The sequence below is a fragment of the Anopheles bellator genome, chromosome 2, assembly GCF_943735745.2.
Source record: "Anopheles bellator chromosome 2, idAnoBellAS_SP24_06.2, whole genome shotgun sequence".
In the NCBI taxonomy this organism is placed as follows: domain Eukaryota; kingdom Metazoa; phylum Arthropoda; class Insecta; order Diptera; family Culicidae; genus Anopheles; species Anopheles bellator.
Genome location: NC_071286.1, coordinates 21,430,362 through 21,457,690, shown reverse-complemented (window position 1 = coordinate 21,457,690; position 27,329 = coordinate 21,430,362). Strand labels below are relative to the sequence as shown.

Genomic DNA, 27,329 nt, shown 5'->3' with positions numbered 1-27,329 from the left:
CTAGGACAATTGGACAATCGGCGCAATGGATGATCAATTGTAACCTACAAATGAAAAGCACCGGCAGAGCAACAAAAACCAACCAATTCCCCTTTGGCTTACGAACCGACGTTGACGATGAATTGATCCCTCAATTGTCATTTAGCGCATTCAATGTAACACCACAGTAATCAAATGCCGGTTTTTGCTCAATTTTCGTAACAATCGTTAGCGTGTTCCGCCACCAGTAGCAGATAAATAATAATAAATTATTAGCATAATAAATGCTTTTGTACCATAAGAGCCGTCGAATTAGATTAATTATGCGAACGTTCCCCATTCAGTCAGTGTAATTGGATGCCGTAAATTAGTGTCCCGCATTAGAGAGTGCGCCTCGGCGACACAAGCATTTTTTTTTCCTGACCACATAATTATGCCACAGAACAATCGCAGCGCATCGACATACGTGTGAACATTAGCGGAATTATTAGTTGTCGTTTGTTTGTGAACATTGGCAAACAACAATTCGCTGCGGAGAACGAGTGACAGTGTTCGACCGGTACTGAACGGGTGGTTCCGATTCGAAACTCAATAACCGAACCACATCATGCGGGGTATAAACCGCCCCGCAATTTAGAACGCAACCCTCTGAGGTGGTGGTGGAATTGTTCAAAAATTCGATTTAAATTTGAACACGTGTTGCGGACAAGGATAAGCGAATGAATTGCGGCTCTAACTCCTTTCATCGGCGGCGGATAAACGCGTCATAAAATATTCACAATGATCTCAATTGTAAACCGTTTACCGAAAGTGTGTTGAGGAGCGATTCGGTCGATCCTGGCTCCGATCGGTTTCCGGGCGCATAAGATGGTGTGAAAGAACAGAGTGAGAGAGAGAGAGATCGGACAGAACGGCTTCCGCTGGGTGGCCGAAAAAAGGTGGCCCGGAGAAGATGATAAATAACACTAGTTTATTTGGTGTGCCCCGCTGCGCAACGATGATACCTGGCCGAGGGCGACTGTGGCACGTTGCAGCAGCGGCAAGGATAACAACGAACGGGAAACTTTGCCGTCTCATTCCCACCCCGCGCGTGGCTATCCGTGGTCCAGTTTGGCGTGGTCCGAAACCGGAGAGACAAATCCCAGACACATAAACTTTTGAACCAAATCCAATTTGCGGATGTGCCAGAACAAGTTTTCCCCATGCCCCGGACGCCCGAGGACCGAGCGGCGCGTGTTTATGCGCAACGATCGAAGCCGCCGCCCGGAACGCCAACAGCCCATCGCCGGGCTTTCGGTTGTAGCGGAGCATATGGGACCAGACCGCAGGACACAGCAGCAGGACCAGTGCTACCTTCGCCCTCTAGAGGCGAAGTTCTCCCTTCGGTACGCCGATAGTGATCGAGAAGAGTATGCATAACGATGTCAGCAGGTTCTTAACGTGGGCCAAAGAATGGAAGATGTCGGTCTGCCGAGGGCTTAAGTAAGATCTCCCACTTCTTGCGTTGCGAGAGAGAGAGAGAGAGAGAGAGAGAGAGAGGGGGGGGAGGGGAGCGTTTCTGAAACCGAGCGGACCCACGATGATCCTTGCAATGGTCAGCCGGCCATGGTTCGCCCAAGCAATGCACATTGGAAGCCAGCTGTTTGGGACAAACATTGCCGTCCGCCCTCCGCCGATGGTCGCGGACGTGACTCCAATCGGAATCGAGCTGCGCACCCGATAAATGAATTGATGCCCCAGCTCCGGTGACCGAAATGGATAAAGTTTGTGCCCTTCCCGCTGCCCGCTTCGTGGCGGATTTGGAAGGTAATGAATTAAAACTCAACGTATTATTGAAATGTCAACGATGGGGATCGTGGTGCCGTAACTTTCTCTTTACTGTAGCCAAATATGGATGTGCGAAGGCGAAAGGAACAGATTGTACGGAATTTTGTGGTGTTTACTTAATTCAGCTGTTTAACGAATATCATTTTATATTTGATGTGTGTTTTATGAAACGTGAGTCTTTATATTTGAATTTTTATTGAGACACTTATGATGAATCAGGATAAAGTAGCGTAATAGTGGCACCTTAAAGGGCCTAAGGGGGGCTGGTTCATCATCATCGGTTTGATAAAAAATCCGTTTATCTTTTCTGCGCATTTTTTTCCGTGCTCAGTCCGTGGTCCGACGAAGCCCGAGGAATCAACAAAGATCTGCGTCAGGTCACGAAATTAAAGAACGAATTTACCAAATATCCGATGTACAATTTGATCGGTGGCTTTGGGTTGACCTTCAACGAAAGCCGCTCTTTGACACCACCTTTGGGATGTCATATATTTTGGTGAGACTCCTCTTGCTTGCTATGTGTCCATTTTTTGCTATGTAAGTGTTTAAAAAGAACTTTAAGTCCCGCAGGATCCATTGATTACAGAAACAATAACGGAATAAATTTAGTGGGAAATTTAAAGGCCCCAGATCGAGCCCCGCCGCGTAACGATTGCAGTTTGCGTGATGGAAAGTCAATTGCCTCCGGTGTTCTGGCGCAGAAGGGTGTTGAGCGCCGACGGGGTAATGCTTCATCAGCATATTATGATGAGGGCATAATTAAATTTCTCTCATTCTTTTACGTTGTTAACCTCAAAAGCCAAACATTCGCCGGCAAATGAGAAGGGAATCAGGGTTGTGGTTTAAAATCGTGCAAGTTTAACCTGAATAATAAAGTTTGTTAGCTAAAAAGCAAATCTTATTATTGTTTGTTAACTTGGATATAAATTACATAGTTAGTAAAATAAATTTAGCTGCCGACCAGAATCTGCTTACGTTCCTTTCTTGATTGAACGTCCATTTCATATCTATCCATTTATCTAATAACCTAAAATAAACAAAATGTAATGGGCCTACGGTGGGCTAAGAAATATCTCTCTCACTCGGCGTACGGGAAATAGCAAAGGGTGACCGCAAACGGTGTAATGTATCAACTGCATCGGACGCTTTCAGTTGATCGGTTCCTTTTCCCACAATCATCCACCTATCTGTGCCAATTTTCTCGGTTTAGGGTTTTTCAATCGTAATTTACGACGTTACGAGGTCCCCACATTCAGGTTTACGATTCTGGTTGCTCCGGCCGGGGCCACAGTCTCAGGGGTCGCAGATCATCTCATCAAAACTAAACCTTCCCGCGCCCCCCGTTGGACGGTCTACTTTGGGGAGTTTTGGGCCATTCCTGACCAGGGCAGCGGTCAGGGGAATAATGATGATGGGAAAAGTTTCGGAGTATTCCCTGTGGAACCTCAGCCGCCTGGGGGGGGAGAATGTCAGGATGATAAGCCCAAGAAAGGCATGGATTAGGAAGACGGGTATGTTACGAAAGTGTGCGAAACTCCGATAGCTCCTTTTGTGGTGTGCTGTTGAAAAACTGTACAATAAACTAAAAGTGCTCCAATATTGAACTTTGATGACATTATACCGTAGGTTGTCAATAAAATAACATCCTACACGTTGATGCAATGAATTAAAAGTGCATCGCAAGAATGGGGGTACATAAGTGGATAAATGGGTTGGCCCAGAAAACCGGCGTTAAATTATTGAACTTCAATCAAACTCGCCCCCTAACATCGTAACGCTTTTCCAGATCGTGGATATTCCGACCTAGCGCTGGTCATTGAGACTGTGCCCTTCACGAGAGCTACACATCCAAGGTGTGGTAAATTTATTTTCGGCTGAGGATCCGGCTGGCAGATTAGTTGTGGGGTGTTTCGGGCTGTCCATCAGTTCTAAGTGGCGACCGTGGCGCAACGCCTGTAATTGCATTTGCGCAACCCCCTCGGTGGGCCCGGAACGGGAGACAGCGATTCCCGGAACCCGGCGGCACCTCCCGGCACACCCGTCACTCGGGCTGAACGGCTCGTGGTAGAATTGAAGTGAAGAACTCTGCGGCATGAGTTGAGTGTTTGGTTCAATCAGAAAACTTTCGCCAAGTACCACCACCGTTCACGGTCACGATGGGGCTCCGGGCGATTGGGCTCCTGGTGGGGCCCGGGCTCACTTTCCCACGGGGGCTCAGACTTAGTTGGGTTAAACTTCCGCTTTCTCGGGTCCGGAACCACAGCGGTTGGGGACGGCGATGGTGAGCGAAAGATTTTCCAGAGGCCATGACATCGATAATGGCATTATAGCGCTTCACCCCAACGAGCCTAAGCGCGGCCACACCAACACACAAACACCATGGGCAGCAAATTGGACGTGTAATCTAGCGGATTTACGACGGACAAATCTCGCGTTGTGGCTGGCCGGGAGGCGGCCAAATTTCGATTCGAAAAGGGAAAAGTATGATTTAATTGGAAGGAGAAGGTGTCCTGTGGCACGTGGCCACGCGAGTGTTACTTTTATTGATAGTTACGGATGTCTTGCCATTACGCCAAAGTTTTCACCACCGGAAACGGCACCTATCTCGGGAACGCACTTTCCGCCCGATAGAGAGAGAGAGAGCGCGCGGCCGAAGGAAAAAAAGGGAAAACTTTATGTGACCCGCGGGACTCGGCACACCCGAAACACGGGATGGAGCCGACGGTGGGAATCTTCCTTTCCGCGTTGGCGGTCCATCCGCTTTGACTACTCCCCACTGACTGGCCACAACAGATGGGTAATGAAAATAAATTCACCGCCTTGGCTAGGCGGGCTCCGTGGAACCGCGCGATATGAGGCCATCAACCTCCGCCACTGGCAGGCTCGGCGGGCGCTATCTCCTGCCGGCCAGCCATTCCATTAGCCGCGGAGTTTGGCCACTGAAATATGTCCCGGGCAATGTTTTTCACTTAGGAAAAGTTTTGTCATTCCAATGAGTAATATTGCGCATGATAATGGCCACACAGCCGGCCGTCGTCTTGGAGAGGATCTTGTTTGTCCTTTTGTGCGCCCGAAACGCTCCCCAAAAGATGGCCCAAGTCTTCACTTTGCTGGTGGTGGTCCGCGGCCTCAAAGAAGGACAGCTCGTTGCTCGTTGATGAAGTTGTGTGATGTGTGTGAATCGAACGAAGGAATCGAAAGCCGAATTAACCCTGGCCGACCGGAACTGGAAAGCGAAGCTCGCCAGAATTATCCGGCACCGTTTAGTAATGGTGCCGATTTATAATTCGCGCCCCGAATCGTCTTGTTGTTGGTCCCGTAAAAAGCCTTTAAATTTATCTATTGTTTTTTCGGTCCATCCACCGTCAGGATCGACGTGGGTAAGGAAATTAATAGGGCACCGGGAAGCCGTCGCAGAGCAGATGGGGTTCGCAAAGCGGCGGCGTTCGGCGGGCATCGATAAATCAAAGATAAGGCTCGATCAATCAAAGCCGGGTTTGGGCGGTGTTTGGCAGGATCTTTGATGGATCCCTTCGTCACTTCGGGCGACGGGTGCCGGTATGACAGGGCCAGGGAGGACGGGAAACACGCTTCCACGAGGCCAGGGTGCTCGCTCACCTGGGGATTTCCCGGGAGCCTTTATTTTCGGGAGCGAAATTTATTGTCCTTCCGATAGGGCTCACCGGTGGAGTGCGCAAATTAAGCAAAACCCCGCCAATGGCTTCGTAATCGGGTCGTCTGTCTAATCCACCCGCGGAACGGTCTTGCTGGTGAGGATGTCTTCACTTCGCGATTCGATAAATCGTCAGCCAAGATCGACCGACCGTGCCGGGAGGGTTACCATTTTTCACACCATTTAACGATGCTGCGAGCCCAGCAGCTCTCAGGCGGAAGGATTATCGAAATGGCTGTTGTTCCCGGTCCGTTGCGCTTTTTTTACCAATTACCAATGGCTTTCGGTGCTCTTCAAACAACTACCATTCCATTGTTTCGAGTGCGCAGAATCGACTTTGATTCTTTAAACTTGGTGTCGTTATTATGGCGCTTTTAATCATGTCTTTCGAATGTGTTACAGGAGCGTCATTTTGGTCGCCTGTTAATGCATGTGCGACAAAACGAGCACAAATTGTAATATTATTTAGAATCGTTACGTAAATTTTCTAAATAGTGTCTTCAATCGTATTATTCTCTTCAACCAACATCCTTACAGTGAAATTTTCATCGTTCTACCATCTTACAGTGGCCTTTCATCGTCTTCCAAGTCCTTATGAGTTGCTTGAGATAAACGAACCCCACAAAAACTCTTTCTCTACTCTTACTTTCTTCACCAAAAACATGTAAAAATTATAGATCACAGTACAGGTTTTATCAAGTTTAAAACAAAATTCAATATTGGCGCTTTGTTCCATGATCCAATTTCCACTGCATTTCCACTTTCGATGCATTTGAAAGAGGAAGAACGAACCTTTCAAACTGTTACTAATCGTCACTGGTGGTGTTTAAGTTTATTAAAATGAATTCTAGTTATTTATCCAACATACTGTGTTTTTGTTTTTGTTTTATTCCAATTTAATTCATAACAAAGTGTACAAAAAATAAACAGTGGATCATTGTTCAGTTTAATTTGGCATTACCATTTACGGTTACAAATGGAATGTTTAGTGTACACAATTAAAAATGAACCAGCAAGGCCTGTAAAGAAGGCTCGTTAACAAACGTAGAAAACAATTCATCATAAGCACGTTCGCTGTGTAAATTGAAAATGACGCCAACCCAAACGGCACGATCGTTAGAAAGAAGGGACATCGCTGAACGGTTGCAATCGTGGTTCTGTTCTTCGAGCAGTGCCCGAAATTCAATCATTGTGGTTCCCTTTTTCACTCCGTGGGATTTCCGGGGGGATCAGTTCCAAAGCGCTCGTTACGCTGCCGGTGGAAGCTGTCCGACTCGATCATCGCGGTGTGTGGCGTGATATTTGACCAATTTGTTCTCAAACTCCCCGTTGTGCGATTGTTGCAAGCCGGAAGAGGTTTCCACCGGTCGTCGTCCGCAGAGGTGTGCAGGAATGTGTTATTCCATCCAGTTCGATTACATTCCTGAAAATTATATCCCCCAACCCGGTCCGGTTGGTGTGTGCCCGGGGAGCCACTAGCGCCGTGTGTCGTATTGCTACCGGCGAAAGAATGGAATCGCCCGGAAGAAATCGAGACGCTCTCCACATGAGGCCAAACAGATTGGATGTTCCCGATGTATCAAATTACCAGGTGGCCTCGCCCGGATATCCTTTTACACACACACACACACACACGAGCACGGGCACTCCGTCACCGCAGGAAGGACATTTTTCATCACTCCACAGCCCGGGAGCCGGAGCGCTCGAAAGTTTCCTGCCCGAAAGCACGAGCGGAAACCGGGACCGGGAAGAAATTCAATAAATCTTTCACCTGAAACACACCTCGGTTCGACACCCGAGGGTTGCGTCTCCTGCGTCCCGGGTTGATGGGAATTCTGTCGCACGAAGGAAGTTTTCTTCGTCCACCAGTCCCGATTGCACTGCGGCGCGGATTGCAGCGCACTCGGGGCTGAAATGGCAACGGACGGGCGGACGGCATAAATCCCACGCCAGAGGACCGATCGGAAGTGTCGATGCGCAAAGATCGTGCCGAGTCAAGTGCGTATTCGCTGCGCTCGCTTGACGTCGGAAAGGCTCCGGGAGCGATGCGTTGCCTCGCTTGGCGACCCACGCGGAAGACATCGACTCTCGGATGTCGGATCGTGACTTCCCGCGGGACTGCACACTCCGCGGCAGGGGAAATAAATGGCGAAAGCTATTTGTAACATTTTCCGTGAAATTATTTCTCCAGAAATTTACTTCTTCGGTTTCGTTGTCGTTCCGGGTGCCCGTAACTCACTGCCAGGCCCGGATTGTTGGCCCGTCTGCAGGACACGGAAATGTTGATTCCTGGGCCAAAGTTTTCGGAGGAGGGAGTTGTGTATAGGTTTGGGGCGCTCACTCGGTAGCTGGTGGCAAAACATTATACCGAAATCCCGGTGAACCCATTTTGATCGAGCGTTGCGTAAGAATGAGTCTTTTACGGGCTCGTTAGCTTCAAGCTGGTATCTATGCTTCGCCCCTATGTCAACCTTAAGCCTCGAAATCAGCAAAGACAAATGACAAATGTAACAGAAGAGTATGCCCACTTGTTATCTGCGGATTGCCTACATCGAGGCGCATATGCAAATTGGTGATCGAACCGATTCAAAATGCAGCTCGGAGGAATTCCTTCTGAAACGTTTCAACCGGTCAACAAGATGTCGGCGCCAGTAGTCATATTTTAGTCAACCAATCAAGCGGAGAAGTGAAAATTACATCTGCCCTTTGAATTAATCTGTTACGGTTAATGAAATTTGATCGCTTGCAGCCGAATGTACTAGCGCCAGTTTCTGTGCACAGAATTTTAAATAACTTCACGAATGGCGTGAAAATTTCATCAATCCACAGACCGAGCCGTGCCAATGTTATTGGACCGGCGGGTGCCGCTAAAAGGCCGCGTTCCGCGACCGCGACTGCCGACGACGGTGTAATGGAGGGCAATTCGAATTGTAAATTTTCATTTCAATTACACGGGCCCGGCCATTATCAGTGGTGGGCGATGTCGGGCCGGGCCGGGCGACCAATTTCAAACGTCATTAAACTTGATGTAATTTTGAACGGAGCGGCTTCCGCGGTCGGCTGCTCCGATTGGTTCCCGCGAAAGTGGGAGCGATACCTAGTCCCGGTTCCGGGTTCGCAGGCGCCGCAGTTAATGTGTGGTTATGCGTTTTTGATTACCATCCTCCCGGTTGCAGATGGTTGAATGGCCCGATCTCAAGGCACGGAGAAAAATGTGTGAGGCCAGCCACTCGCACCGGCTGGCAATGCACCGGTTATTCGGTGCGGTTGAGCGCATTCCCTGCATGTGAACGGGCCTTCGGCTCAAATCCCGCTTGGCTGCTTGTGGTTTCGCCATTTGAACTTTTCCCTTTAAAACTAATCCGAAGCTCACCACGTAGCACGTAACCTACGCCTGGAGCTCACGAAGACGGAAATGAGAAATGGAACGCACACATATACATCTGTGGCCAGGAACAGGCACGGGCCGTAGACCTCAATCAGGCACCCAAGGGCCTCGATGGTGGGACGCTTCGATGGGCGAGCAAAATGCAATTTATTCTGCTTCCAGATCGTGTTATAGATTAATTAAAGTTGTGTAAACACACTGAACGATCGTAATCTCGGCCGAACCGAAACTAACCTCAACCTCCGCCGCCTGGCCGCCTGGGAAGGAAAGCTCCCGCCGGAGCGCCTCACGCGTCAATTCGCTTACTTCCGACGCGAAAGTGCATGCCGAGTGGTTGCAGGACCACTCACTGCAAGAGGCAGGTAAGCCACCAGACCTCCGGGGAGGCCCGGGAAAATAGGGAAAAGAAAAATACGAGCGACCCCCACCCGGGTTTTGCGGTGCAGGTATAAAGCAGGAGGTCCTCCCGGGGGCCTGCAGAGTGCACTCAGAGCCGGAAATTTATCCACAGCAATAAATTAAAAGTCAATATAAATTATTTGGATTCTTTTTTGCTCTCCTCCTATCCTGTTCCCGGCGGTTCATCCCGGCAGCCAGGGCCAGCCGGGGAACGTGTGCGGCGCACGTACAAACGGTCGTGCCGTGTACACGTTGCACACAGGTTGCGGTCGTGCAGTGCACACCCCACACCAGAGGCCCAAGGGTCCCGATGACTTTATGCTCTAAAAAATTGTAATAAAACTGGCAGAAAGAGTACTTAGTGCCGGTTGTGTTGTAGGTTCGAGGGGATTTAGCGAGTCGATGAACTTATTTGGCGTGTCGGGCGTGGAAGAAATCGATGCCGATAAGGTGGATAAGGTAATGTTTGAGAAGTGCGATTTCAATCAAGTAATTTACTGTTGCTACAAAGTGGTGCATCAAAATTCAATTAAAGCAATAAATCGTAATTTATTGTAGAAAAAAGTGCCATTTCAATTTGAAATTGTTTTCCACAAAAGACTGAGCAACTCAAAAGTAGACATAAGTAACAGGATCATCATGTGCAGGCGAAGGCATCTGTGCCGTGTCTACGTTGCTATTTTTTGGCTCAATTCCGAGTACTCTGTGAAATATTTCATTACGGTCTTAAATTTTTTATGCAGATACCGTTGTTTCTGGGGTCGCATTTCATTATGCGCTTCTGTTATGTTACGCATTAAGGCAAGACTAAAAAGGACCGGGAAGGTATGAATTTTCAACTAAGCTCATTTAAAGAGCCGATAGCTATACTTGCATTCGGTGTAAAATCGGCCGCGTGTGCGAGATTGGCTTTCAAACATTCCTCAACAAGCGCAAAACTTCGGAGATAACCCAAACCCCGACACCCGTAAGTACGGCTATTTGAGCACGTTAAATGTTTTTAAGTGGCCCGCAAATGGTAAATGCTATCGGTGAGTTCTTCTGTCCTTCCATTAGTGAGGTTAGAAAAACATCCCCAATCAAAGTGAACGCTATGAACGCCCGGTTCGGAATTTACTTATCGGGTTTACTTACGATGTGTGTCTTCGGGCCGATTGCAAAATCGACCGATCAACCGTTGGGCGTTGAATTTAAATTCTATTTGCCATCCTCTTGAGCCGGCGACCTACCGGAGCTGGAGCACGGCTGGAAAAACGGCAGCCGACGTCGTGGCTCGTTTCGGTTCGATTTTCCGATGTCAGACGCCTGCGTAAGGTGGCCGCGGTCGGACGAAGAAATCAACGCTTCAGAGGATACAAATTAATTAACTTTTAGGTGAGTGGTTTGTCGTCCACACCGTTCGGTGTCCCGGTGTCTCCGTGTGACTTCTGACGAGGAAGTGTCCGAGGTTGCCCTGTCTTGACCCGAACTCCAGATCTGGGTGCCATTAACTATGCCGCTATCAAACGCTGATTTCGATGGTATTTCCACGACCGTTCAACAGTCTAGCGACTGGTTGCGTCACTCATCTTTCGCCTTTTCGAGTCCGGAACGACCCAGAGCCCAGAGGATGACCGTGGCACTTGCGAAGTGATTCCTTCAAGCTGAGAAAGTATAGTCAACCGAGTACTAAAGATAAAGTGCTGCTACTGCTTCGTGGGGCAGCGCCAGATTAGCGTTGGGTTGGGCTGATTGGACCAGACAAATGGTGCAATGTAATTGCAAGTTTCACTGTTTATCTACCGCTTCTCTAATGCCAACCCTCGAGTGAAGTGCACCAATTGCGGCACGTTAATGGTCCATCAAACGGACGGATAAGGCACTCGGAACGGATCGGGTCCTAGCCACGGAGGACGATTGAAAAGGATCGATCTTTGATTTTTTTTCGTATTAATTTCGTTTTATTTTCCGAATTGTTGTTGACTGGTACAATAATTCATACAGGATTTGCTTCACGCTCTCATTGTTAAATCAACGCACACGCGGCTTGGCGCGTTGCGTTTGCTTCGGTTTGCTGCGTGTGGCGCCTGTGTATGTGACGGTCCCAGCTCGGTCCTCGGTTTATCTACTCTTCGGTTGTTGTTTTTTTTTTTCTGGGGGAAATATTGTTCTGTTTGTTGTGTGCCGTGTCCGGCGTGTTGGGGCTTTTATCTGTGTTTTAATGCTTCTTTTGCTTAACTTACGTTTATCCATTACCTTAGAGTACTTTCTTACTGTAAAGTGGGGCTTCTTGCCTGTTGCTTTACGCGTTAGAGTCAATATTTAATCCACCGCCAGCCGCTGGCTGACTTGCTGGGCGGCGCCCGCGACGTCACTATTAATATTTCCGCTTTTCCAATTAGGGTCGCGGCGCATTTTACCTACCTCGGAACGCCCCGGGATTCTGCCCGGGGAAGGAGAAGGTTGTCTGCGAAGGAGTGGGATGTTTGTTTGGTTGTTTTTTTGCTTGTTTCGCTTGTTGTAATGTTACCTTTGCTAACGCTAAATACTTTACTTCACTGCTTAAACGGTACATATTTTATACGGCTTTATCTACGGGTTTTCTTGCGACGGATCACCGGCCACCGATCCGACGGTGAGTTGTTGAGTTGGGTTGTTCTTTCTCGCTCTCTCTCCCTCTCTCTCCTTAGCTGAATGCTGCCCGTTGCGATTAGACATGCTGTGTGTATGAGTTTCTAGAGGGCGATGCTCTCCCTTTTTTTTCTGCCTCTTATCTCTTATCCATGGCTTAACGTTATACATGCTCGAAGGTACATCCATTAGTTATATATTAAAAGTCTTCATTCATTCGTTTGCCCTTCCCTATCTCTCTCTCTCTCTCGCTTTCTGTTCCTTGCTTAGGTTCGTTTAAAAAGAAGAGGATGGCGGACAACGACAGAGATCGACGAAGGGGCGCGGGGAGGATATTAATGCTTATCGCTAGTGCGTTGATGCTGCTGATGTGTGACCGTTACCTAAGGTGTCTTAAGTCAGTGCGCTGAGCTGTCGGGAGGTCTAGGCTAGTCTAAAGCTATGTACAGAGTGATTGTTAATCGTTTAGTCAAACTTCACCTATCGATAACCGAGCGCTCGACGTGTATCTATGTTCTGTGGTGACTCTCCAAATGTACACAATGCATTAGGATTGGCCTGCCCCAGGGATGTCGATGCATTTTCTTCACGCGGAATTTCGGGACCCGGGATCTGTGATCTTCGGCTTTAAGTTCTGCCAAAAGTCATGCTCACCAGACGTGTCGTCAGACGACAAACCATCGAAGAAATCGCTCGATAGGCCGACGGCGGACGCCGAACGCTTTTAAAGACCTCCAACGGAGGAGAGAGACCCAGCAAGGGTGACCACGAAGCTGGTGTAGTGGCTGGTGATGTTGGTGTCCACTTTTTCTTCCCCTGAAAAAGGACGACCGCCATTCATCATGATGGTCTGGAGCTTATTTACGCTTGAGTGCATGGCAAGTGTCGCGAGTTTTTCTTTCGTTCTTCAACCTCAGTTCTGGAGCTTTTTTGGCACCCTCTCGCTCTCTCGCTCTCTCGCTCTCTCTCTCTCTCCCTGTCACTGGGACATTGTTCAGGGAAGTTTTTCCTGAAGCTTCCCTGCTCGTTGCGCGCTCCGGCTGCTTTACATTCTCACTTGTGGTCCACGCGTCTCCGCGTCCGTAGCTGTCACGGAGGCCCTTTGTACTCGAATCGTTTTCTTCACGAGACGGGCAAAAAAGGAGTACGAAAATCGGGTCGGAAAACCGGAAGATACTTCCGCCTGCGCCAGCCTGCGCAGAGAGCCTGCGTGCACTGTGGGCAAGAAAAGATAATATCGAAGCGGAAGTTTATAGACCAACCCGAAAACTTTTAATACCACAGACACATTGACGGGTGTCGGGTCGGGGCCGGGGGTGGATGCTGGGATTGGTCAGGGGCCGCAAAACCTCATCCTGGCCGGCCGGCCGGCAGCATCAAAGGAAGTGAAAAGAGTTCTGGTCCCGTTTTTTTTCCCGCAACATTTTATTTTCCTTTTGCAACCGGAAAAAAAAACCCGGGAAAGGGCGCACAAAAATTTTGTTCCATCGAAACATGGGATCCTAAACGAGTTTCGAGTGGACAAAGGCCCACCGTGGCCCGGGGCCCCGGGACTGAAGATTGAAGAGAAGGCCGCCCTCGTACACGCGAGAGACAAGTTGCGGAAGCAATCTTCACTAATCTCATTCGGGGACTCATTCGGTGGGACCCTTTTGCGTCCTCCAAGACGCCACGCCACACGCACGACGCAGACTTTCGGAGATTCGGACACAACGAAGCGAAGTGGTCCGGAAGATGGGCCGGGTTGCCGGGTTGTGGTTTGCTAATTTTCGGTCACTTTCACTTTAAACAACGGACCCTATTATAAGTGCGCCACCGGACCACTGGACCTTAATAAACAGTTCCGTTCGGCGACACTTACCAAGCGGTGGAGCTACAATGGAAAACGGGCCCAAAAGGACCCCCCCCCCCCCGCAGGGGGATCAAGATGGTGGATCGGGTGGAAAACAATAACAAAAACCGAGCCCCGGCCCGGAGTGGATGAGAGAGTGTCCAAAAGTTTTCCATTTTCCCCTTTGGACGCCGGCACAAAAACAAGGTCCGAAAGTCCCGGAAAATTTCGATTAGTTTTTGACGGTCCGGGCCGGCAACACTTTAATTTACTTTCGCCCGGGTCCACATTAATTGATTCCGTTTTCCGATCCAATCCGGCAAATGGCCCCCAAAACTCCATTACCGACGGGCAGCGACGAGTCGAACGTTCGCAAAAGTTTCCCAGGCACGTGAGACACGTGAGTCCGTGAGACGGGGATTCCAATAACTTTATCAAACTCCGCATCATCGATCATCGGCTACCTATGAGCTGAGCGTATGTGAGCTACCTATGTTCGAGGGCCGATAAGAGAACAACGCCATGCTAGGACCATGCTCCCGAGGCTCGCACAAGTAGCGCTACAAGTTGACTTTCTGCTAATCAAAACAATGGTTAAAATTTATTTACAAAAGACTTCTCCCGCCTGCTTCCTGCTGCCGGCTTGGTTTGCTGGCTGCCGTCATGTGCCAGAGTTCACAGACCGAAAGGGCAACGTTGGGGTCTCCCGGGCAGGGTGACAGCAGTGACAGAGTGACGCGTTTGCGCCGGAGAAAAGGAGCGTCCTCCTGAGGCCCGGCTCAACCCGACGGCGACGCTCACGACGTTTTGTCGACTGCTGACTGGAATTGATTTTAATTTGCTTAAGACTTTATCTAAATATTAGCGCACACAACTGACGCCCGCCGTTGGGTCGGGGACACGCCCCGACGTTGGGCGATAAATTTAGCTCCGGTTCGTTGTTGAATTAGTAATGATGCCCGGCCACCCAGCGCCCAGTTCCTTGGCCGTACCATCCGCAACTTTGCGACGTTCGCGTTGGGCTGGGCCGCGGTGAGTGACAATTACACGGCGAACGACACCGAACCCTGACATCTACAGCTGTTTGCGTCACGACACAAGAATCGGATTTTATAACGCTTAATGCTCGCGCTCGTGTTCTTTTCGTGTCACGGCTGGGGACAAATCGCCTGCGGTTAGGCTGCCGGGCTGGTATGTACACAATCCGAGCGTCACGAGGACGACCGGTGGAAACGAGAAGCTGCGGAAGCTGCTAAGGACTCTGGCGGTCCTCTGGTGGGGGCCTGGCGAAGCAATACACATATCGCGTTTCTCTCTCGACAATCACACATATACACCTATACAAGAGGATTGCGCCGCATCAACCGCTCCATCATCGTCATCATCATCATCGGCAGCAACAGCGGTGCAGTTACTGTCACCCCCTTTAGCATGGTTGATTCTTTCTTTGGCATTTAGTTTATGTACCGAATTCGAACGAACGCCTAGCCTTACCCGCCGTCGTGTTCGAGGCGTTAACTCTCTTCAGAGGTACGGAAAGTCGGCATCTCCGATTCTGCGTACCCTCCGATTCGTGGGACTTGGGATTGTGAAGGACCCTCTCAATGCTGAAAGATGCTTAGAACAACAACAAAAACACACACACAGGCACACACACACACCTATTGCAAATAATACTGCGCCACGGGGTTAGTGGGACCTGAGGATTTGATTCCTCAACCGAGGGTCTACTGAGGGATTGGTGCGGTAAACTGTCTGGGGAACGGTGCTAACGGTAAGTCTTTGCCCTCAAGTCTATTGATATAACGGACTCCCCGGGGTAAGGTAAGGTATCTGGAACTCAAAATGGTGGATGCGTTCGCGGTTCTACTATCACCACTATTTCACAGAACGTTGCCACACGTCGGTCGGAGGGCGGTCGACGGGCGCTGGTGAAGCAGCCGGAGGGACACGGTGACCTTAGATGAGCAGCGCCGACCGATCGAGGATCGGGCCCCTGTCGGCGAGCCGTGCCGTGCCCACGGTGAACGATGCCAGCAGCCACGGAACCAGACACAGCACGGCCCAGATCGGTGACCGCGGTGCGGTGGTCCGGTGCAGGGTGGTCGCTCCACTCCGCGATGTGGAACTGGCGACCTGCATTTCCTCCGAGTGCGTGTCGGACGATATTCGCTGGGTGTAGAACTGGAAGATGTCGCTAACCTATGTTTTTTTGTCAACGGATGGCCAAGAACAAGCAGACCCCAAGAAACCGATTAGTCGCTTTCTTTGAAGACTTTGGCACCGACGTGCGGCCTTACCTCGTTCCAGCCGTACCGATTCTTAGCCTGCACGATCGCCTCGTACACGGAGCTGTGCTGTAGTCCCCGCAACGTAAACGCCATCACGTGGGTCAGTGGTTCCGATGGGGGTCGCGGAGCGGGCGTGAGGATTACGTCGTGCCACCGGCCCGGCTGCTGGAACGTTTCATTCATCTACCGGGGAGAAGAGGGGCAGAGTGGCCGTTAGGAGAGCGAGCGGGGATCTCTCCGGAGAGGAGAAAGGAGTCGGCCTTACCATCAGCTTTCGGTAGAGCAGTCGGACCTCCTGCAGCGGTGGATAGGATTCGACTTTCCAGGTCAGATTAAAGCTGTCGGTCGAGCGGCTCCACGGTGGCGACAGGAAATCGGCCGGTCCCGGTCGTCCCGATACCTCCATGTACTTCTTCGACCGTCCGAGCGAGTTGTCCGCCACGCAGCTGTGTACCGGACAGGGAAAGGGATCACGAAAAGTCGTATGTAAATGGAGTGGTAACTCGGAGACCGCCGCGCGTTTTCATAAATAACTCAAGATCGACCCAAAGCGGGGCTGGGGTTCTTTTCCTGGCGAATCTTCCAGGCAGTTCGGTAAACAAACGATGGCGGAACGGTTCAAAAAAAACACGCTCCGGTCTGACCCGGTTTTGGGGACTTCAAACTGCCGAAGGCATCCGATATTAACGTTCTGCCGTATTCATGGGCTGCTGCATCGTAGATGAGTCCCTGTGCCACAGTGCGGCCACAGTGCAAAGTTCACAAGGGCCCGATACTAACCTGTAGTTGCCAAAGTCCTCCTGCTGCACGTGGCGGATGGTGAGCGTGTGCCGATTGCCTCTGGACGACATCGTGCGCCGGTCGGTTGGCTGCAGCGGAAATGAGTTCTGATTCCACGAGACCTGCAACGAGCCAGGACGGAGAAAGAGAGAGAGGCGTTAGTGGGGTTAGTATGGAGTGTCAAAAAAATAGGGCAGAGCCACGGATGGCTGACATGTGAAAATGGAACACAGTCGGATTAAAAAAAGTGCAATCAGAATCAGCAAAAAAAGACAGAACATTCTTTCGTGCAGTGTTCCGGTTTTTGGCCCACTCCCGGTTTTGGGGTTTGCTTTAATGTCCGGCATTCCAGGGTTCCAATATTCTGGGGTCCCCTCCAAGTTGTTTAGCGCCCGTTCGAACCGATAGGCCATAGTAGGTAGACGGGTGGACCCGCAAACTACACTTCCTGGGAACTGATTGGTGGACCGAGCCGCTTGAAGTGGTTTCCAGGGCAGTGAAGTTCTGGACCCAAGTCACATCACATCGGACGGCTTGAGGTTCGCCATTATTGCACTCTCCTTCCGTGTCTTCGGCAGAAGGTCTCCTATGGCAATTGACAATTGAATCGAGTCCGGCGAGTGCTAGAACGGAGAGATAGGGGACAATCCAGGATGTGGCAAACAGGAAGCAGCGCGGATGGGCAGCGCCAGAAGTTTGCGGTCCACCAATTGGTACATTATACGGAACGGCGCCAACACAGTGCCACGTGACAGCAGTAAAAGGAACTCTGCCATAGCGCGCCCTCTGCCGGGGCAATAACAGTGAAATTTTATAACTTCGTATAACTCAATTTATTTTGTTTAATTGATTGTAAAGGAAATATGTCTGCTCGGAGACGCTTGTGAAGCGAGCCCAAATTGGATTCCTTGCTGGCGTTGCCATTGGCGTCAGTATTTCTTGGTGTGGTTCTTTCTGTGACCGGCCGGTACGGCAACGTTTCTTTCTCTGCTCAGAATTCTGCTCGAATGGTTAACCAGGTTGCCCCGGGCTCTTTTCGGCAGGGTCAAATATTACAATTTTTACACTGGTCCTTAGGATGGAGAAGTTGTTTCGTTCAAGCTACAGAATTCCACTGCGGACATTGGTACAGTTTGTTCGTTTAATTAATCTTGCTCGCCGATACGTTTATTACAAAGTGGACAGTGCAAGCTACAAAACAATCCAGTAACTGGTACGTATGGTCCGACCGGAGAAAGAGTCGGAAATCTATTGGTCATCTGGCATGTCCAGCTACCGGAACGGTGCTCGGTGCCATTCCACGTTCCCCGGAACGTGTGCAAACAGATTAAACGAATTAATTTGCTTTACATGTCCCGAACGTGTCCAAGGGCTCCAACGATAGTTAATAGCGACAGCAAACGGGGACACTATTTGCCGTCCCGGTGTAACTCCGATCACGTCTCGCGGCGCTTCGGTAAAAATCCTACCGCCGAGGATCACGTGCAATTCTTACCACCAGATAAGCGATCGATTTAAGTTGCCCTCTCAGGAAGGTCAATGCACGAGCGCAATCGTGGTCAACGAGAAGCTCAGTTTTGTCACCGGAAGCACGCATCTGCATTATCGATCGGCGGGTTAGGGATAGGGTTCGGTGGGACATAAATACTTTTAGTGTCTGTGGCCAGTGCCCAGGGGGCGAGATAGGGCGAGTGACGGGGTGGACCACTTCTGCAATTTCCCCCGTCACATCCGGTCAGCGGCTTGCTTTATCATTTATTTAGGGTGCCGCCGCCGGGTTTTGCACCGGCCGTTGTTCCCGTTCGATGGCACAAAATCATCAATTGTGGCCAACCTCAATTCGCTTGTTTTTTCTCTCTCTTTTCGTGCGGTTTTTGGTCCAAAGTTGTGGAAAAATTCACCGACCCTGCGGACGTAAATAACAATATATGGGGTGGTGGGTGGCATGTTTTGTTATGCTTTCTACTCCACAACCATTACTAGGCCTCGTGGAGATTTATGTTGTTAAATTTTTGCCGTTTTTTACCCTGTTTTCGGATCACAACGATTGGCTGGAGGCAGCATTCCGCCTGCACCCAGCTGACGGGATTCAAAGTAAAACGTGCGGTGGGTAAAACAAGAATTGCAAACGAAGCTGAACTATTTGAAAACGCGTTGTTCGAAACTATTTCTAGGCTTTTCCAAACCAAACGAAAATTGAATTTTCGAATTTTGAATTTTTCATCACCAGGGTAAGTGTGCCCAAAATCGAAAATGATCAATCGATTTTTCTTTCATGTAATAATGTTGTTGCGTGTTCAAGAAAAATTTTCGCATCTCAAGGGAAATGTTTTTGAGCATACTTTCCGAAATAGAAACAAACTTACCCGAATCTCTTCGCTCTATATGCAACTGCTGTAGCAACATGATTAAAAAGAAATTACCCTTATCTTTCCGGCCTATTCGGGACTGCGGTAACCACAGGAATACAAAACACCTACCTACTCTTGCCCTTCTTTCTTCCGAACTAATTAGTTTCTTTACGGGGTAATTAGCTACCGCATGAATGAAAAAAAAACCCATCAGTATCCTTTCGGCCCACCTTGCTATCGCTGCGGAGCATAAACAATACAAACTAATTGATAAAATCAAAGACATCCTAACAGAGCTGCTCTTTCCGTAGCAAAATGTTGACCGAAGCCGGATTGTCGAATACGACAATTCGTTCGAGTTTCATAATGCGGCGACGTTCGAGTCGATCGTTCGACAAAAGAAGTTCATCCAGTTGAAAGCTCCCGCTACGGAAAGTTCATCCTTCCCGTAACTGAAACTCGATCGACTGCCACGATAGCAAAATGAACTCAGATGAACTTTTGAATGAATTCCTTAAACGAGTTTGAAAATCATAATTGGGGCCCCCTATTTAGACGAATGAAGTAATTCGTTCCACAATGAAATGCTCGTAATGGTTTGTTCGTTTCAAGCGCTCATCTGTGTAACGTTAATCGAATTACTTTCAACAATTTTAGACCGGAACAGTCGCATCGGTAATCCCGTTGATACGACGGTGGCCACAGTTTATGGTTGATTGCTTCGCGAAGTGCGCCCCTAATTAGCTCCTGGGCTCCTGTCGTAGGTCATACTTTTGCGCCCGATGCCGATGGCCCCGTGGTGAAACAAATCGTTTGATTGTGACGAGAAATTGGTGGAAAAATGTAAGAGCCCCCGCCACACGAGTCCCGGCAACGAGCTTCTGGGCGGCCGAGGCCGAGTTGCCCGCAGTCCGAACCGTGGCCGGAAATGTGTGCAAAACCACAAAGTCCCAATTTCAACAAGTTGTCCAAACAAACGAGGAGAGCGAGCGACCTCGGTGTGTGTTTGGCCGGGTGTTTGGTTAGAAAACACACTGCCACTTACCCTCCGGAATGACGTCCTAGCCCCCTAGTTGGCTGAAGCTGGAGACCTCTGCTCAGTTGGCCCGATTGGCGGATGACAATATTTTAGGACCATTCCGGGGAACACTTCACGCCACCGGTGTGCCTCGGAGTGACGGGACGTAATGGCCGTCCCTGCACACCGGTGCAACCAATTAACAGAAAGTTAATACCCAGCGCAGCGCAGCGCCCGAGGAGCCGCAACAACACGGGAGGGCCACGTATTGATTGGGATTGGCACCGGAACACGGACGATGAGCACGATTGTGGTCAGCGTGTTGACGAAGGCCCTGGCTGTCCTGTACGTCACGGTGTGCCCTTCGTGAGGCCTGCTGTGCTACGAGGACGGGGCACCAACCACAGCATGACCCGTTTGGCAGGGGCTCTACTTTAATGCAAAATAGGTCACCGGTGGGTCGGTTGGCGAATCGGAAAACAATCACAATCGAGAACAGTTGTCGTTACGTTCCGATTGCGTTGCGGCCAGTGACGTGGGTAATCTGCTTACTCGAACCCATCCCGATAACCCGCAAAGGGGTTTTCTGTGGTCCGAGAGTGTTTAAAACTTTGCGCTCGGATTGTGTAGCAGAATCGGCCAAAAGAAGCATTCGATTCGAGTAATTGGATGCTCCTAACGTCCCTCGCGAATTCGTCGAGTAAATTTTAAGCTTTAACTCTATCCAACCGGCAATCAAATGGTCACCAAAAAAGCCGTTGTTAAAACCAGCTATTGACAAACAATGGGGAGTGATAAAAGTCCGACCCCTAATCGTTACAGAATGTGCTAAGCCGGGCCGGCGGCCGGTCGAAAGTGAATAAAAATGTACATTTAACCCTGCGAGCTAAGCCTTTAATCGGTGTGTTTGAAATGTTAAACGGTTCGCCGCCCAATCGAATTGGCCGGGGTCACTTCAGGTACAACCAGCATCAGCTCGATGGGCGTAACAATAAGCCAAACTAGAAACATTTCAAACGTGCGATGGGCCGTGTTCCGGGCAAGCTTTATTTCCTGCCACTTCCGGTACATGCTAGCCCGGGTTGGCGGGTTATATGTTAACAGCGCGCTCCGAGCTCCGCCAGAGAACGCACGGCAGCCCGAAGGTCCTAATCCTGCAAACCAAACAAATTGGAATTTACGCGTTACGTGCACAGCACTTTATGTTCGTCTGTTTGGGGTCTCTCTCTCTCGCGCGCGCTTTCTCACGGTGTTTTTGGTTCGTCCTGCATGACCCGGACCGTTGGAATTTTATCGCCGAGTTTTGGCGAACAAAAATTTCACCACTGGCGGCGGGCTTTTGGGTCCGTTGAAGGTGAACGAATTCGATGTTTGTGCCGGAAGCCCCCCCCCTGTTTGATGGAGAGCGGCTCAATGGAGCTATTTGCGTCCAGATCTCCAGAGGTTTGGTGGCGAACGCCGGAACACTGGAACAGGGAAGCTTCTATCCGAGAGCCTCGAATTGATTTTCATAATCCTTTACTTCACTTGCCGACGGGCTGACTCGGGCCGCCGGACGCAGCTCGGGAGCGAGCTTGCGGGAAACCCATTAAACGGAGCCCTCGTTGGTCCTAACAGTCGGCAATTACCGGTGTTTGTGTGTTTGTGACCTCATAGAGCGGATTCTTGGATTAATTGATGTAACGGATTATGCGAGCGCCACAAACGCCGGCCGGCGGTTTGGGACGGATTAGGGCGAGTTACTCTCTCATTTCTTTCCGCCTACTCTCGGCAAAAAGCATGTCCCCGGGTCCGGAGCGCCATCCTTCTAGCTGGGTTTCTCTCGATTTGGCTCGACCGCTATCATCGCCATCGCCACCCAGCTGGCTTCTTGTTTAAGGCCACCGGACGGTCCCGCCGCCACGACGCGCCGTTGAGTGCAAAGGATTCCGCAACCGCAAAACTGCCCGACAACAATGGAAGGCGATTATACGATTGCGGTCCCCCAGTGGCTAAACCGATGTCCATCGCCAGGATTCGGCGATTCGGCGACTGTCCCAACCCAGCGTCCGGTTTGATGGCCCAAACAGGATTATCCCTTTTGCTGGTGCTCGGGACCCACCGCTCGGACATCACCGCTTCCGGGACCCTTCGGTCGGACGAGACAAAAAAAAAACGTTTAAGGGCTCAGAGATTTACATTCCCTCAGTTCTTCCAGGGATGCTCCAGGGACGCTCCAGGGACGCTTTTTATTGCCCTTCCCAAGATTGCCACCCAAGGGGTTTGTGGGGAGAAGGATCAAAGCCAGCCCGGGAGATGGGGTTTTAAAAGACTTTTCGTGCAAAAAACCCGAACTTCCCGCCACACACATACAAACACACTGATGAATGTGACAATGTATTTTCGTTTGGCACCGTTCGGCACGGATTTCGGACGGCTTTCGGCCGACCAGCCGACCAAAGAGGATTACGGTGCGGGAAGCCAGTGTTCCGGGAAGGGTTCGCCGGTTCCCTTCCCGGTCCGTTCGGCCCGCGGCCCTCTGATGCAGTCCTTAATTAGTGAATATTTATGCGATTGTTTCTTCGGCGTGCCTAGCAAATTCGTTTACATTTTACGAGCTTTCTTTTACGCTTCGGTGCGGAGCTCTCGGTTGACGCAACGATTTGGAAAGGAAACCCGGAAAATTACAGTCCGTTTCGCTATCCGGTTCCGGGCGGCACGCTTAAGCGGTCGCGCGGTTCCCTGTTTTCGGTTGGCTTTTTATGCTTTGTAATCACTGCTTTATGCGCCCCGGCCGGGTGGTGGAAACAATAATTTTCTAATGCTGACTGGCCGCACGACCACCATTACCTTGTGCCGGGGTTTTCCCGATTTTCCACCCAATCGCGCCATCATCGTAATCGTTTGGTGGTTTTTCCTGGGGTCGGTTATTAGTTTGCAGCGGCCAGTGCGTAGGGCCATTTGTTCATTTGTTGTCGCACAGCACCTTGGAGCATAAAGTTTAATGCTCACTTCGGCTCCGTCCCAGCGGGTGTCCGCCGGCGGTGGCCCGGTGGGCGGACAGGCGTTAAGGTAAGTGAGTAAGCACCGTGTTGTTGGTGTCGGTTCGCGAAGACACCGTTATTGGTGGTGGTGTTCTGTTTTCGTTCGAACATAGATTCGTTTGACAATTTTATGTGCAACACCCACCCAGGTGGGAGGAGAAAAGAAAGCTCTCGGTGCCGAAGGGCCGAAAGAGCGGGGCATCAACGCGGCACGGTTCGCTCCGTTGACACATTGATTGATCATAAACCAAACGAAAATAACCTTTCACACCCGGAACCATCGGGCGGCGCTCGGTAGTGTGGCAATAAACGTTAAACTTGATGCCCCACCGAGCGATGTCGAGCGGTAATAAACACAAGCCACGAAATGGTGATGATGGCGCGCGGCGACGGCGAATGAAGTGTGTTGTGCTTCGAAAGTTCCAGCAGCAAAAACGAAGGCTCCTGACGGTTTCGGCGGGAGTTTTCGTGGAAATCGAGAAAAATGGCCCCCAACGGAATGTTGGCAACGAACCACGACCGACCGACGCGGGCTGCCTGCCTGGCTCGCTGTGTTTATTGTAAATTATTGTTTATTGAAAACACAAACACATACGCACGCTCAACGGAACCCACAACGGTTGTGAGTAGCGACCGCAAATTTATGAAACTTAATGGTAAATACCTTGTTTAAAGTAATTTCATGTTTAAAGTTAAACGAAAATGCCGAAACAGGATGTTGAGAGAGAGAGAGAGGGAGGAACAGAGTGAAAGAGATAGCGAGAGAGGGAGAGAGAGGGACAAGGATGCTCAATTGAGAAACAATGGAGGAGCAAAAGATGGGAAAGTCGGAAGAGAAAAGCCTGAACAAGGTTCAAAACAGATTGTGTCAATGCTGACGACCGAAGCTTTCTACCTTCAAAACTCAAAAGTGTCCCAATTCTAACTACACACACACACACACACACACCCTCGTGTCCTCTAAGGTGTATGTGTGTGTAATCCGACCACGTGCAACCGGAATGTGGTTTCATGAATATAAACGACATTCCCATGCTACTTTTTTCGACGGAATGTCCTCGCCCCGGGACCCGCTTGGTTTCGCGTAACCCCTGGCGTGAGAAGGTGTTGAGGGCGATGGTAATTCATACAAGTGCGGCATAAAGCTTAGTGGGATTGGGTCTGCCAGTTTTTCGGCAACCCTACCGGGCGCTGCTCGATGGCGCCCGGTGCGCCGGTTCCCCGAATGGACATTTACACTTCGGCAGCCCCCGGTGGGGGGAGCCCCCCTACGCCCTTACATACGGTTATGAGGGCCACTTTGCTGCCTTCTTCGTAGCGACTGTCCCCGTAGTAGTCAATCCTACCGGCCGGGCCCCGGACACCAGAGGGCGGCTGAAGGAGCAAATTTCTCGAGTAGTTTATAAATAGTTGATGAAGCGATTGCCGGTGATTACCGTTGTTAGGTGCCAATGTGATTATCCGTCCGCACACCGTCGGCGAGGCCGAGGCCTGGCTCTCTGCGTTGTGTCGGTGTTGCGGAGGACGCATCGCTTCCTAACGAGTTCATTCCGAGTAAACTGCGGCCCAAGGAGTGGGCGCAGTGGCCGGGACGACGGTGGCGGCGGCAGCGGCAGCGGTGTGCAATGAATCTTTAAACAGGTGTCGGTGCTTTCAACTAGCGACTTGAACCCGGGGGCGAGCGCGCGAGGAATATGAAAATTGGGTGAGAAAATTGTTTACGATCCTTACGGTCGGGTGGCCGGGAAATCACGGACGGGGCTGAACCTCGGGCGAGCTTCGGTTCAGTAGTAGTTGAGAGTTGCTTATCACGTTAGTGGCATTTGATTTGCGTTCATAGGATGCCGACACAAACTAATCGCACCGTCGGGTTTGTTAAAGTAAGATCACAAACTTACTTCGTTTTGACGTACCTTCGGCGTACGGGAGCCACAATGAAAGATTTTCATGAGAAACATCCCGTCAGGTATAAAATTAGTGGGTAATTGTCACCATGGTGGTGACACTTCAATTACCGTACTCTGATTTAATCACATCATGCCTGTCACGTAGATCAACTGAGGAGGATGCTCAGTATGCAAGAACTAACCCCGCTCTCCTGATCTGATATATTTTTAATTCCTCAAAAGAGCAACTACAGTTGAACTTTGAGTCCCGAATGGGCTGAAGCTTTACGTTCTGTCAAATTTTCTTTTTAATTTTCATCAGCTGCGCTACGATTGGCGTTGGGAGTAGAGTCCTTTCTAAAACCCACATTAGATCCATGCGGCTTACTATTCCAAGGAAAACAAACTTAAACTTTGGTAACAATATTTGGTAGTAGTACTATAGTAATTATGGAAAGCAATAGAAGACTAACATTGCTGGCTAGCATTAGCTAATAAACGGTTATCACACGAAGAAGTGAACCAATAAAAGTGTTCTTAGGGATGCGAATTTTAAACCCGATCAGCCATCCCACAATCGGAAGTGGATCATAAAATGTCCGGATCGGAACCTGGATGCGGTGCGATTTAAAGATTTTCAATTAACTTTAAATTTTCTTTTGAGTGATTGTTGGATTAAAATATAAATATTTATCGATGCAACATACATTTTGAGATTCAATATTTTATGGAGTGAAAATTAAAGTTGTATCTAAACATTCCTGTTTGCCCTTAACACACATATTTTTCAACCAGTTTGGTTGAAGGGTGATTTTTAAAATATTATACCCGTCCAAACTGAAACTATAAATTGCCAACAGCACGAGACGAACGAGTCGTTGGCGAAGGTCTACAAATGGGCGCTAAGCTTTTGAAGCTTAAAGCTTAAGCGCGATCGTTCGCAACATCGGCCACCGCTTCGGTGTTGCAATCTGTTGATGCATCACGGACCGCGTGGATTGATTTAAAATTGAGATTACACCTCACACGTTCGAATGAATTATTTCTCCACCCTCGGGTGGCCGATCCGATGATGTACGGGGTCCTCCTCGACCAATCGAACTGAATCTGGAGCTAGCATATGAATTATTTATCACACCATCCGGCAGTACCACTGTGTGCCACTTGCCACGCCAACCACCTTTAAGTCGATGTTGCCACTTTCTAAGATTAGATTTCACACAACGGCACCTTCACCGTCTATCACCTCAGCCTTCCGATGCCCCGCCGCCGGGGGCTCTCATTTCATTTGGCGATTGGATCCCGGTTGGAGCTGGGCCCAGGGTCCATAAATTTTCAGCTTCGTGGAATTCCCGTGGACGATGCACAGTAAATCTTCGGGTCGCGGCGTCGGTCAAACGGAATGTCTGCGGGTTGGTGGTGCCGAGCGAACGGTTGTAAAATGGTTGCGCTCGCGCTCGCGTGTAGCATGTGGCCCTCCTGCCGTGCATGGCCTCGCCTCGGGTTCGGTTGGAATTTTCGTGAAAATATAATATTAGCTTTTAGCGACCGGTCAAACTCGCGGTTTCACGCTCACCGCCGAACGGGTTATGCTTTGGCGTGTCCGGTCCGAGCATGTCGCCTTTTCGTTATGCTTTTCCGAACGGCAACAATTCTAGCAACAGGCGCGGCTCCCGGGCTATGAGTGCTCTGGCTTCGTCCGTGTTTTTTTTTCGGTGTCGGTCCATTACCTGAGCTGGCTGGAAGGGTCAACGCCGGCGCCTCTGCGGTGCGGATGGTAAAGTTTATTAAAATGGAAGGATAATTTGCTATGTCGTCATGGGCCCGCGTTCTTCCCCGGTCGCTTTTCGCGGTTTCTGGAGCGGAAGGTGCAACGCTGAAACAATAGGCCAACGCTCAGCGGCCACCGTCAGGATATTCGATCTCCGTTAGGCGTGGCTTTATTAAAATTTCGCTCCACTCCCCGGAGGATTATTGTTCCTGGAGATGCTGACGGTGGACCAATATTTTGTTTCAGCCCCGTACCGTATGGTCCGAACACGGCCGAAGAAGGTTGTTTCTCGCTCGTTGTATGGAAATGGAAAAGTTGAAATTATAAAGTATGCAACCTTCACCATTGTGAGCATGGAACGTGGTGCCGGTGCTTCTTTCGCTTTATCCCAATGCACCGACCGCTTAAACCACGAGAAAACAAAGTTGGAGACACCGGTTTTCTTTTTCGCTCCCAACCGAAAAGCGAGAGCTATCGCACGCGGACGGGCGCAATAAACCAA

The 27,329-nt window shown here is 50.0% G+C and overlaps 1 protein-coding gene across 1 annotated transcript in view; it reads right to left on the bottom strand.

Annotated features, from left to right (window-relative positions):
• Positions 1 to 15,666: 15,666 nt before the first annotated feature.
• Positions 15,667 to 27,329, bottom strand: part of LOC131207172 (MAM domain-containing glycosylphosphatidylinositol anchor protein 1-like) — a 189,446-nt gene continuing 177,783 nt past the window's right edge. The window contains exons 7-10 of the mRNA XM_058199783.1: positions 16,779 to 16,900; positions 16,264 to 16,444; positions 16,008 to 16,181; positions 15,667 to 15,909 (exon numbers count right to left, since the gene is read on the bottom strand). Of these exons, the coding sequence (XP_058055766.1) occupies positions 15,667 to 15,909; positions 16,008 to 16,181; positions 16,264 to 16,444; positions 16,779 to 16,900 (720 nt within the window). The remainder of the gene's footprint in view (positions 15,910 to 16,007; positions 16,182 to 16,263; positions 16,445 to 16,778; positions 16,901 to 27,329) is intronic.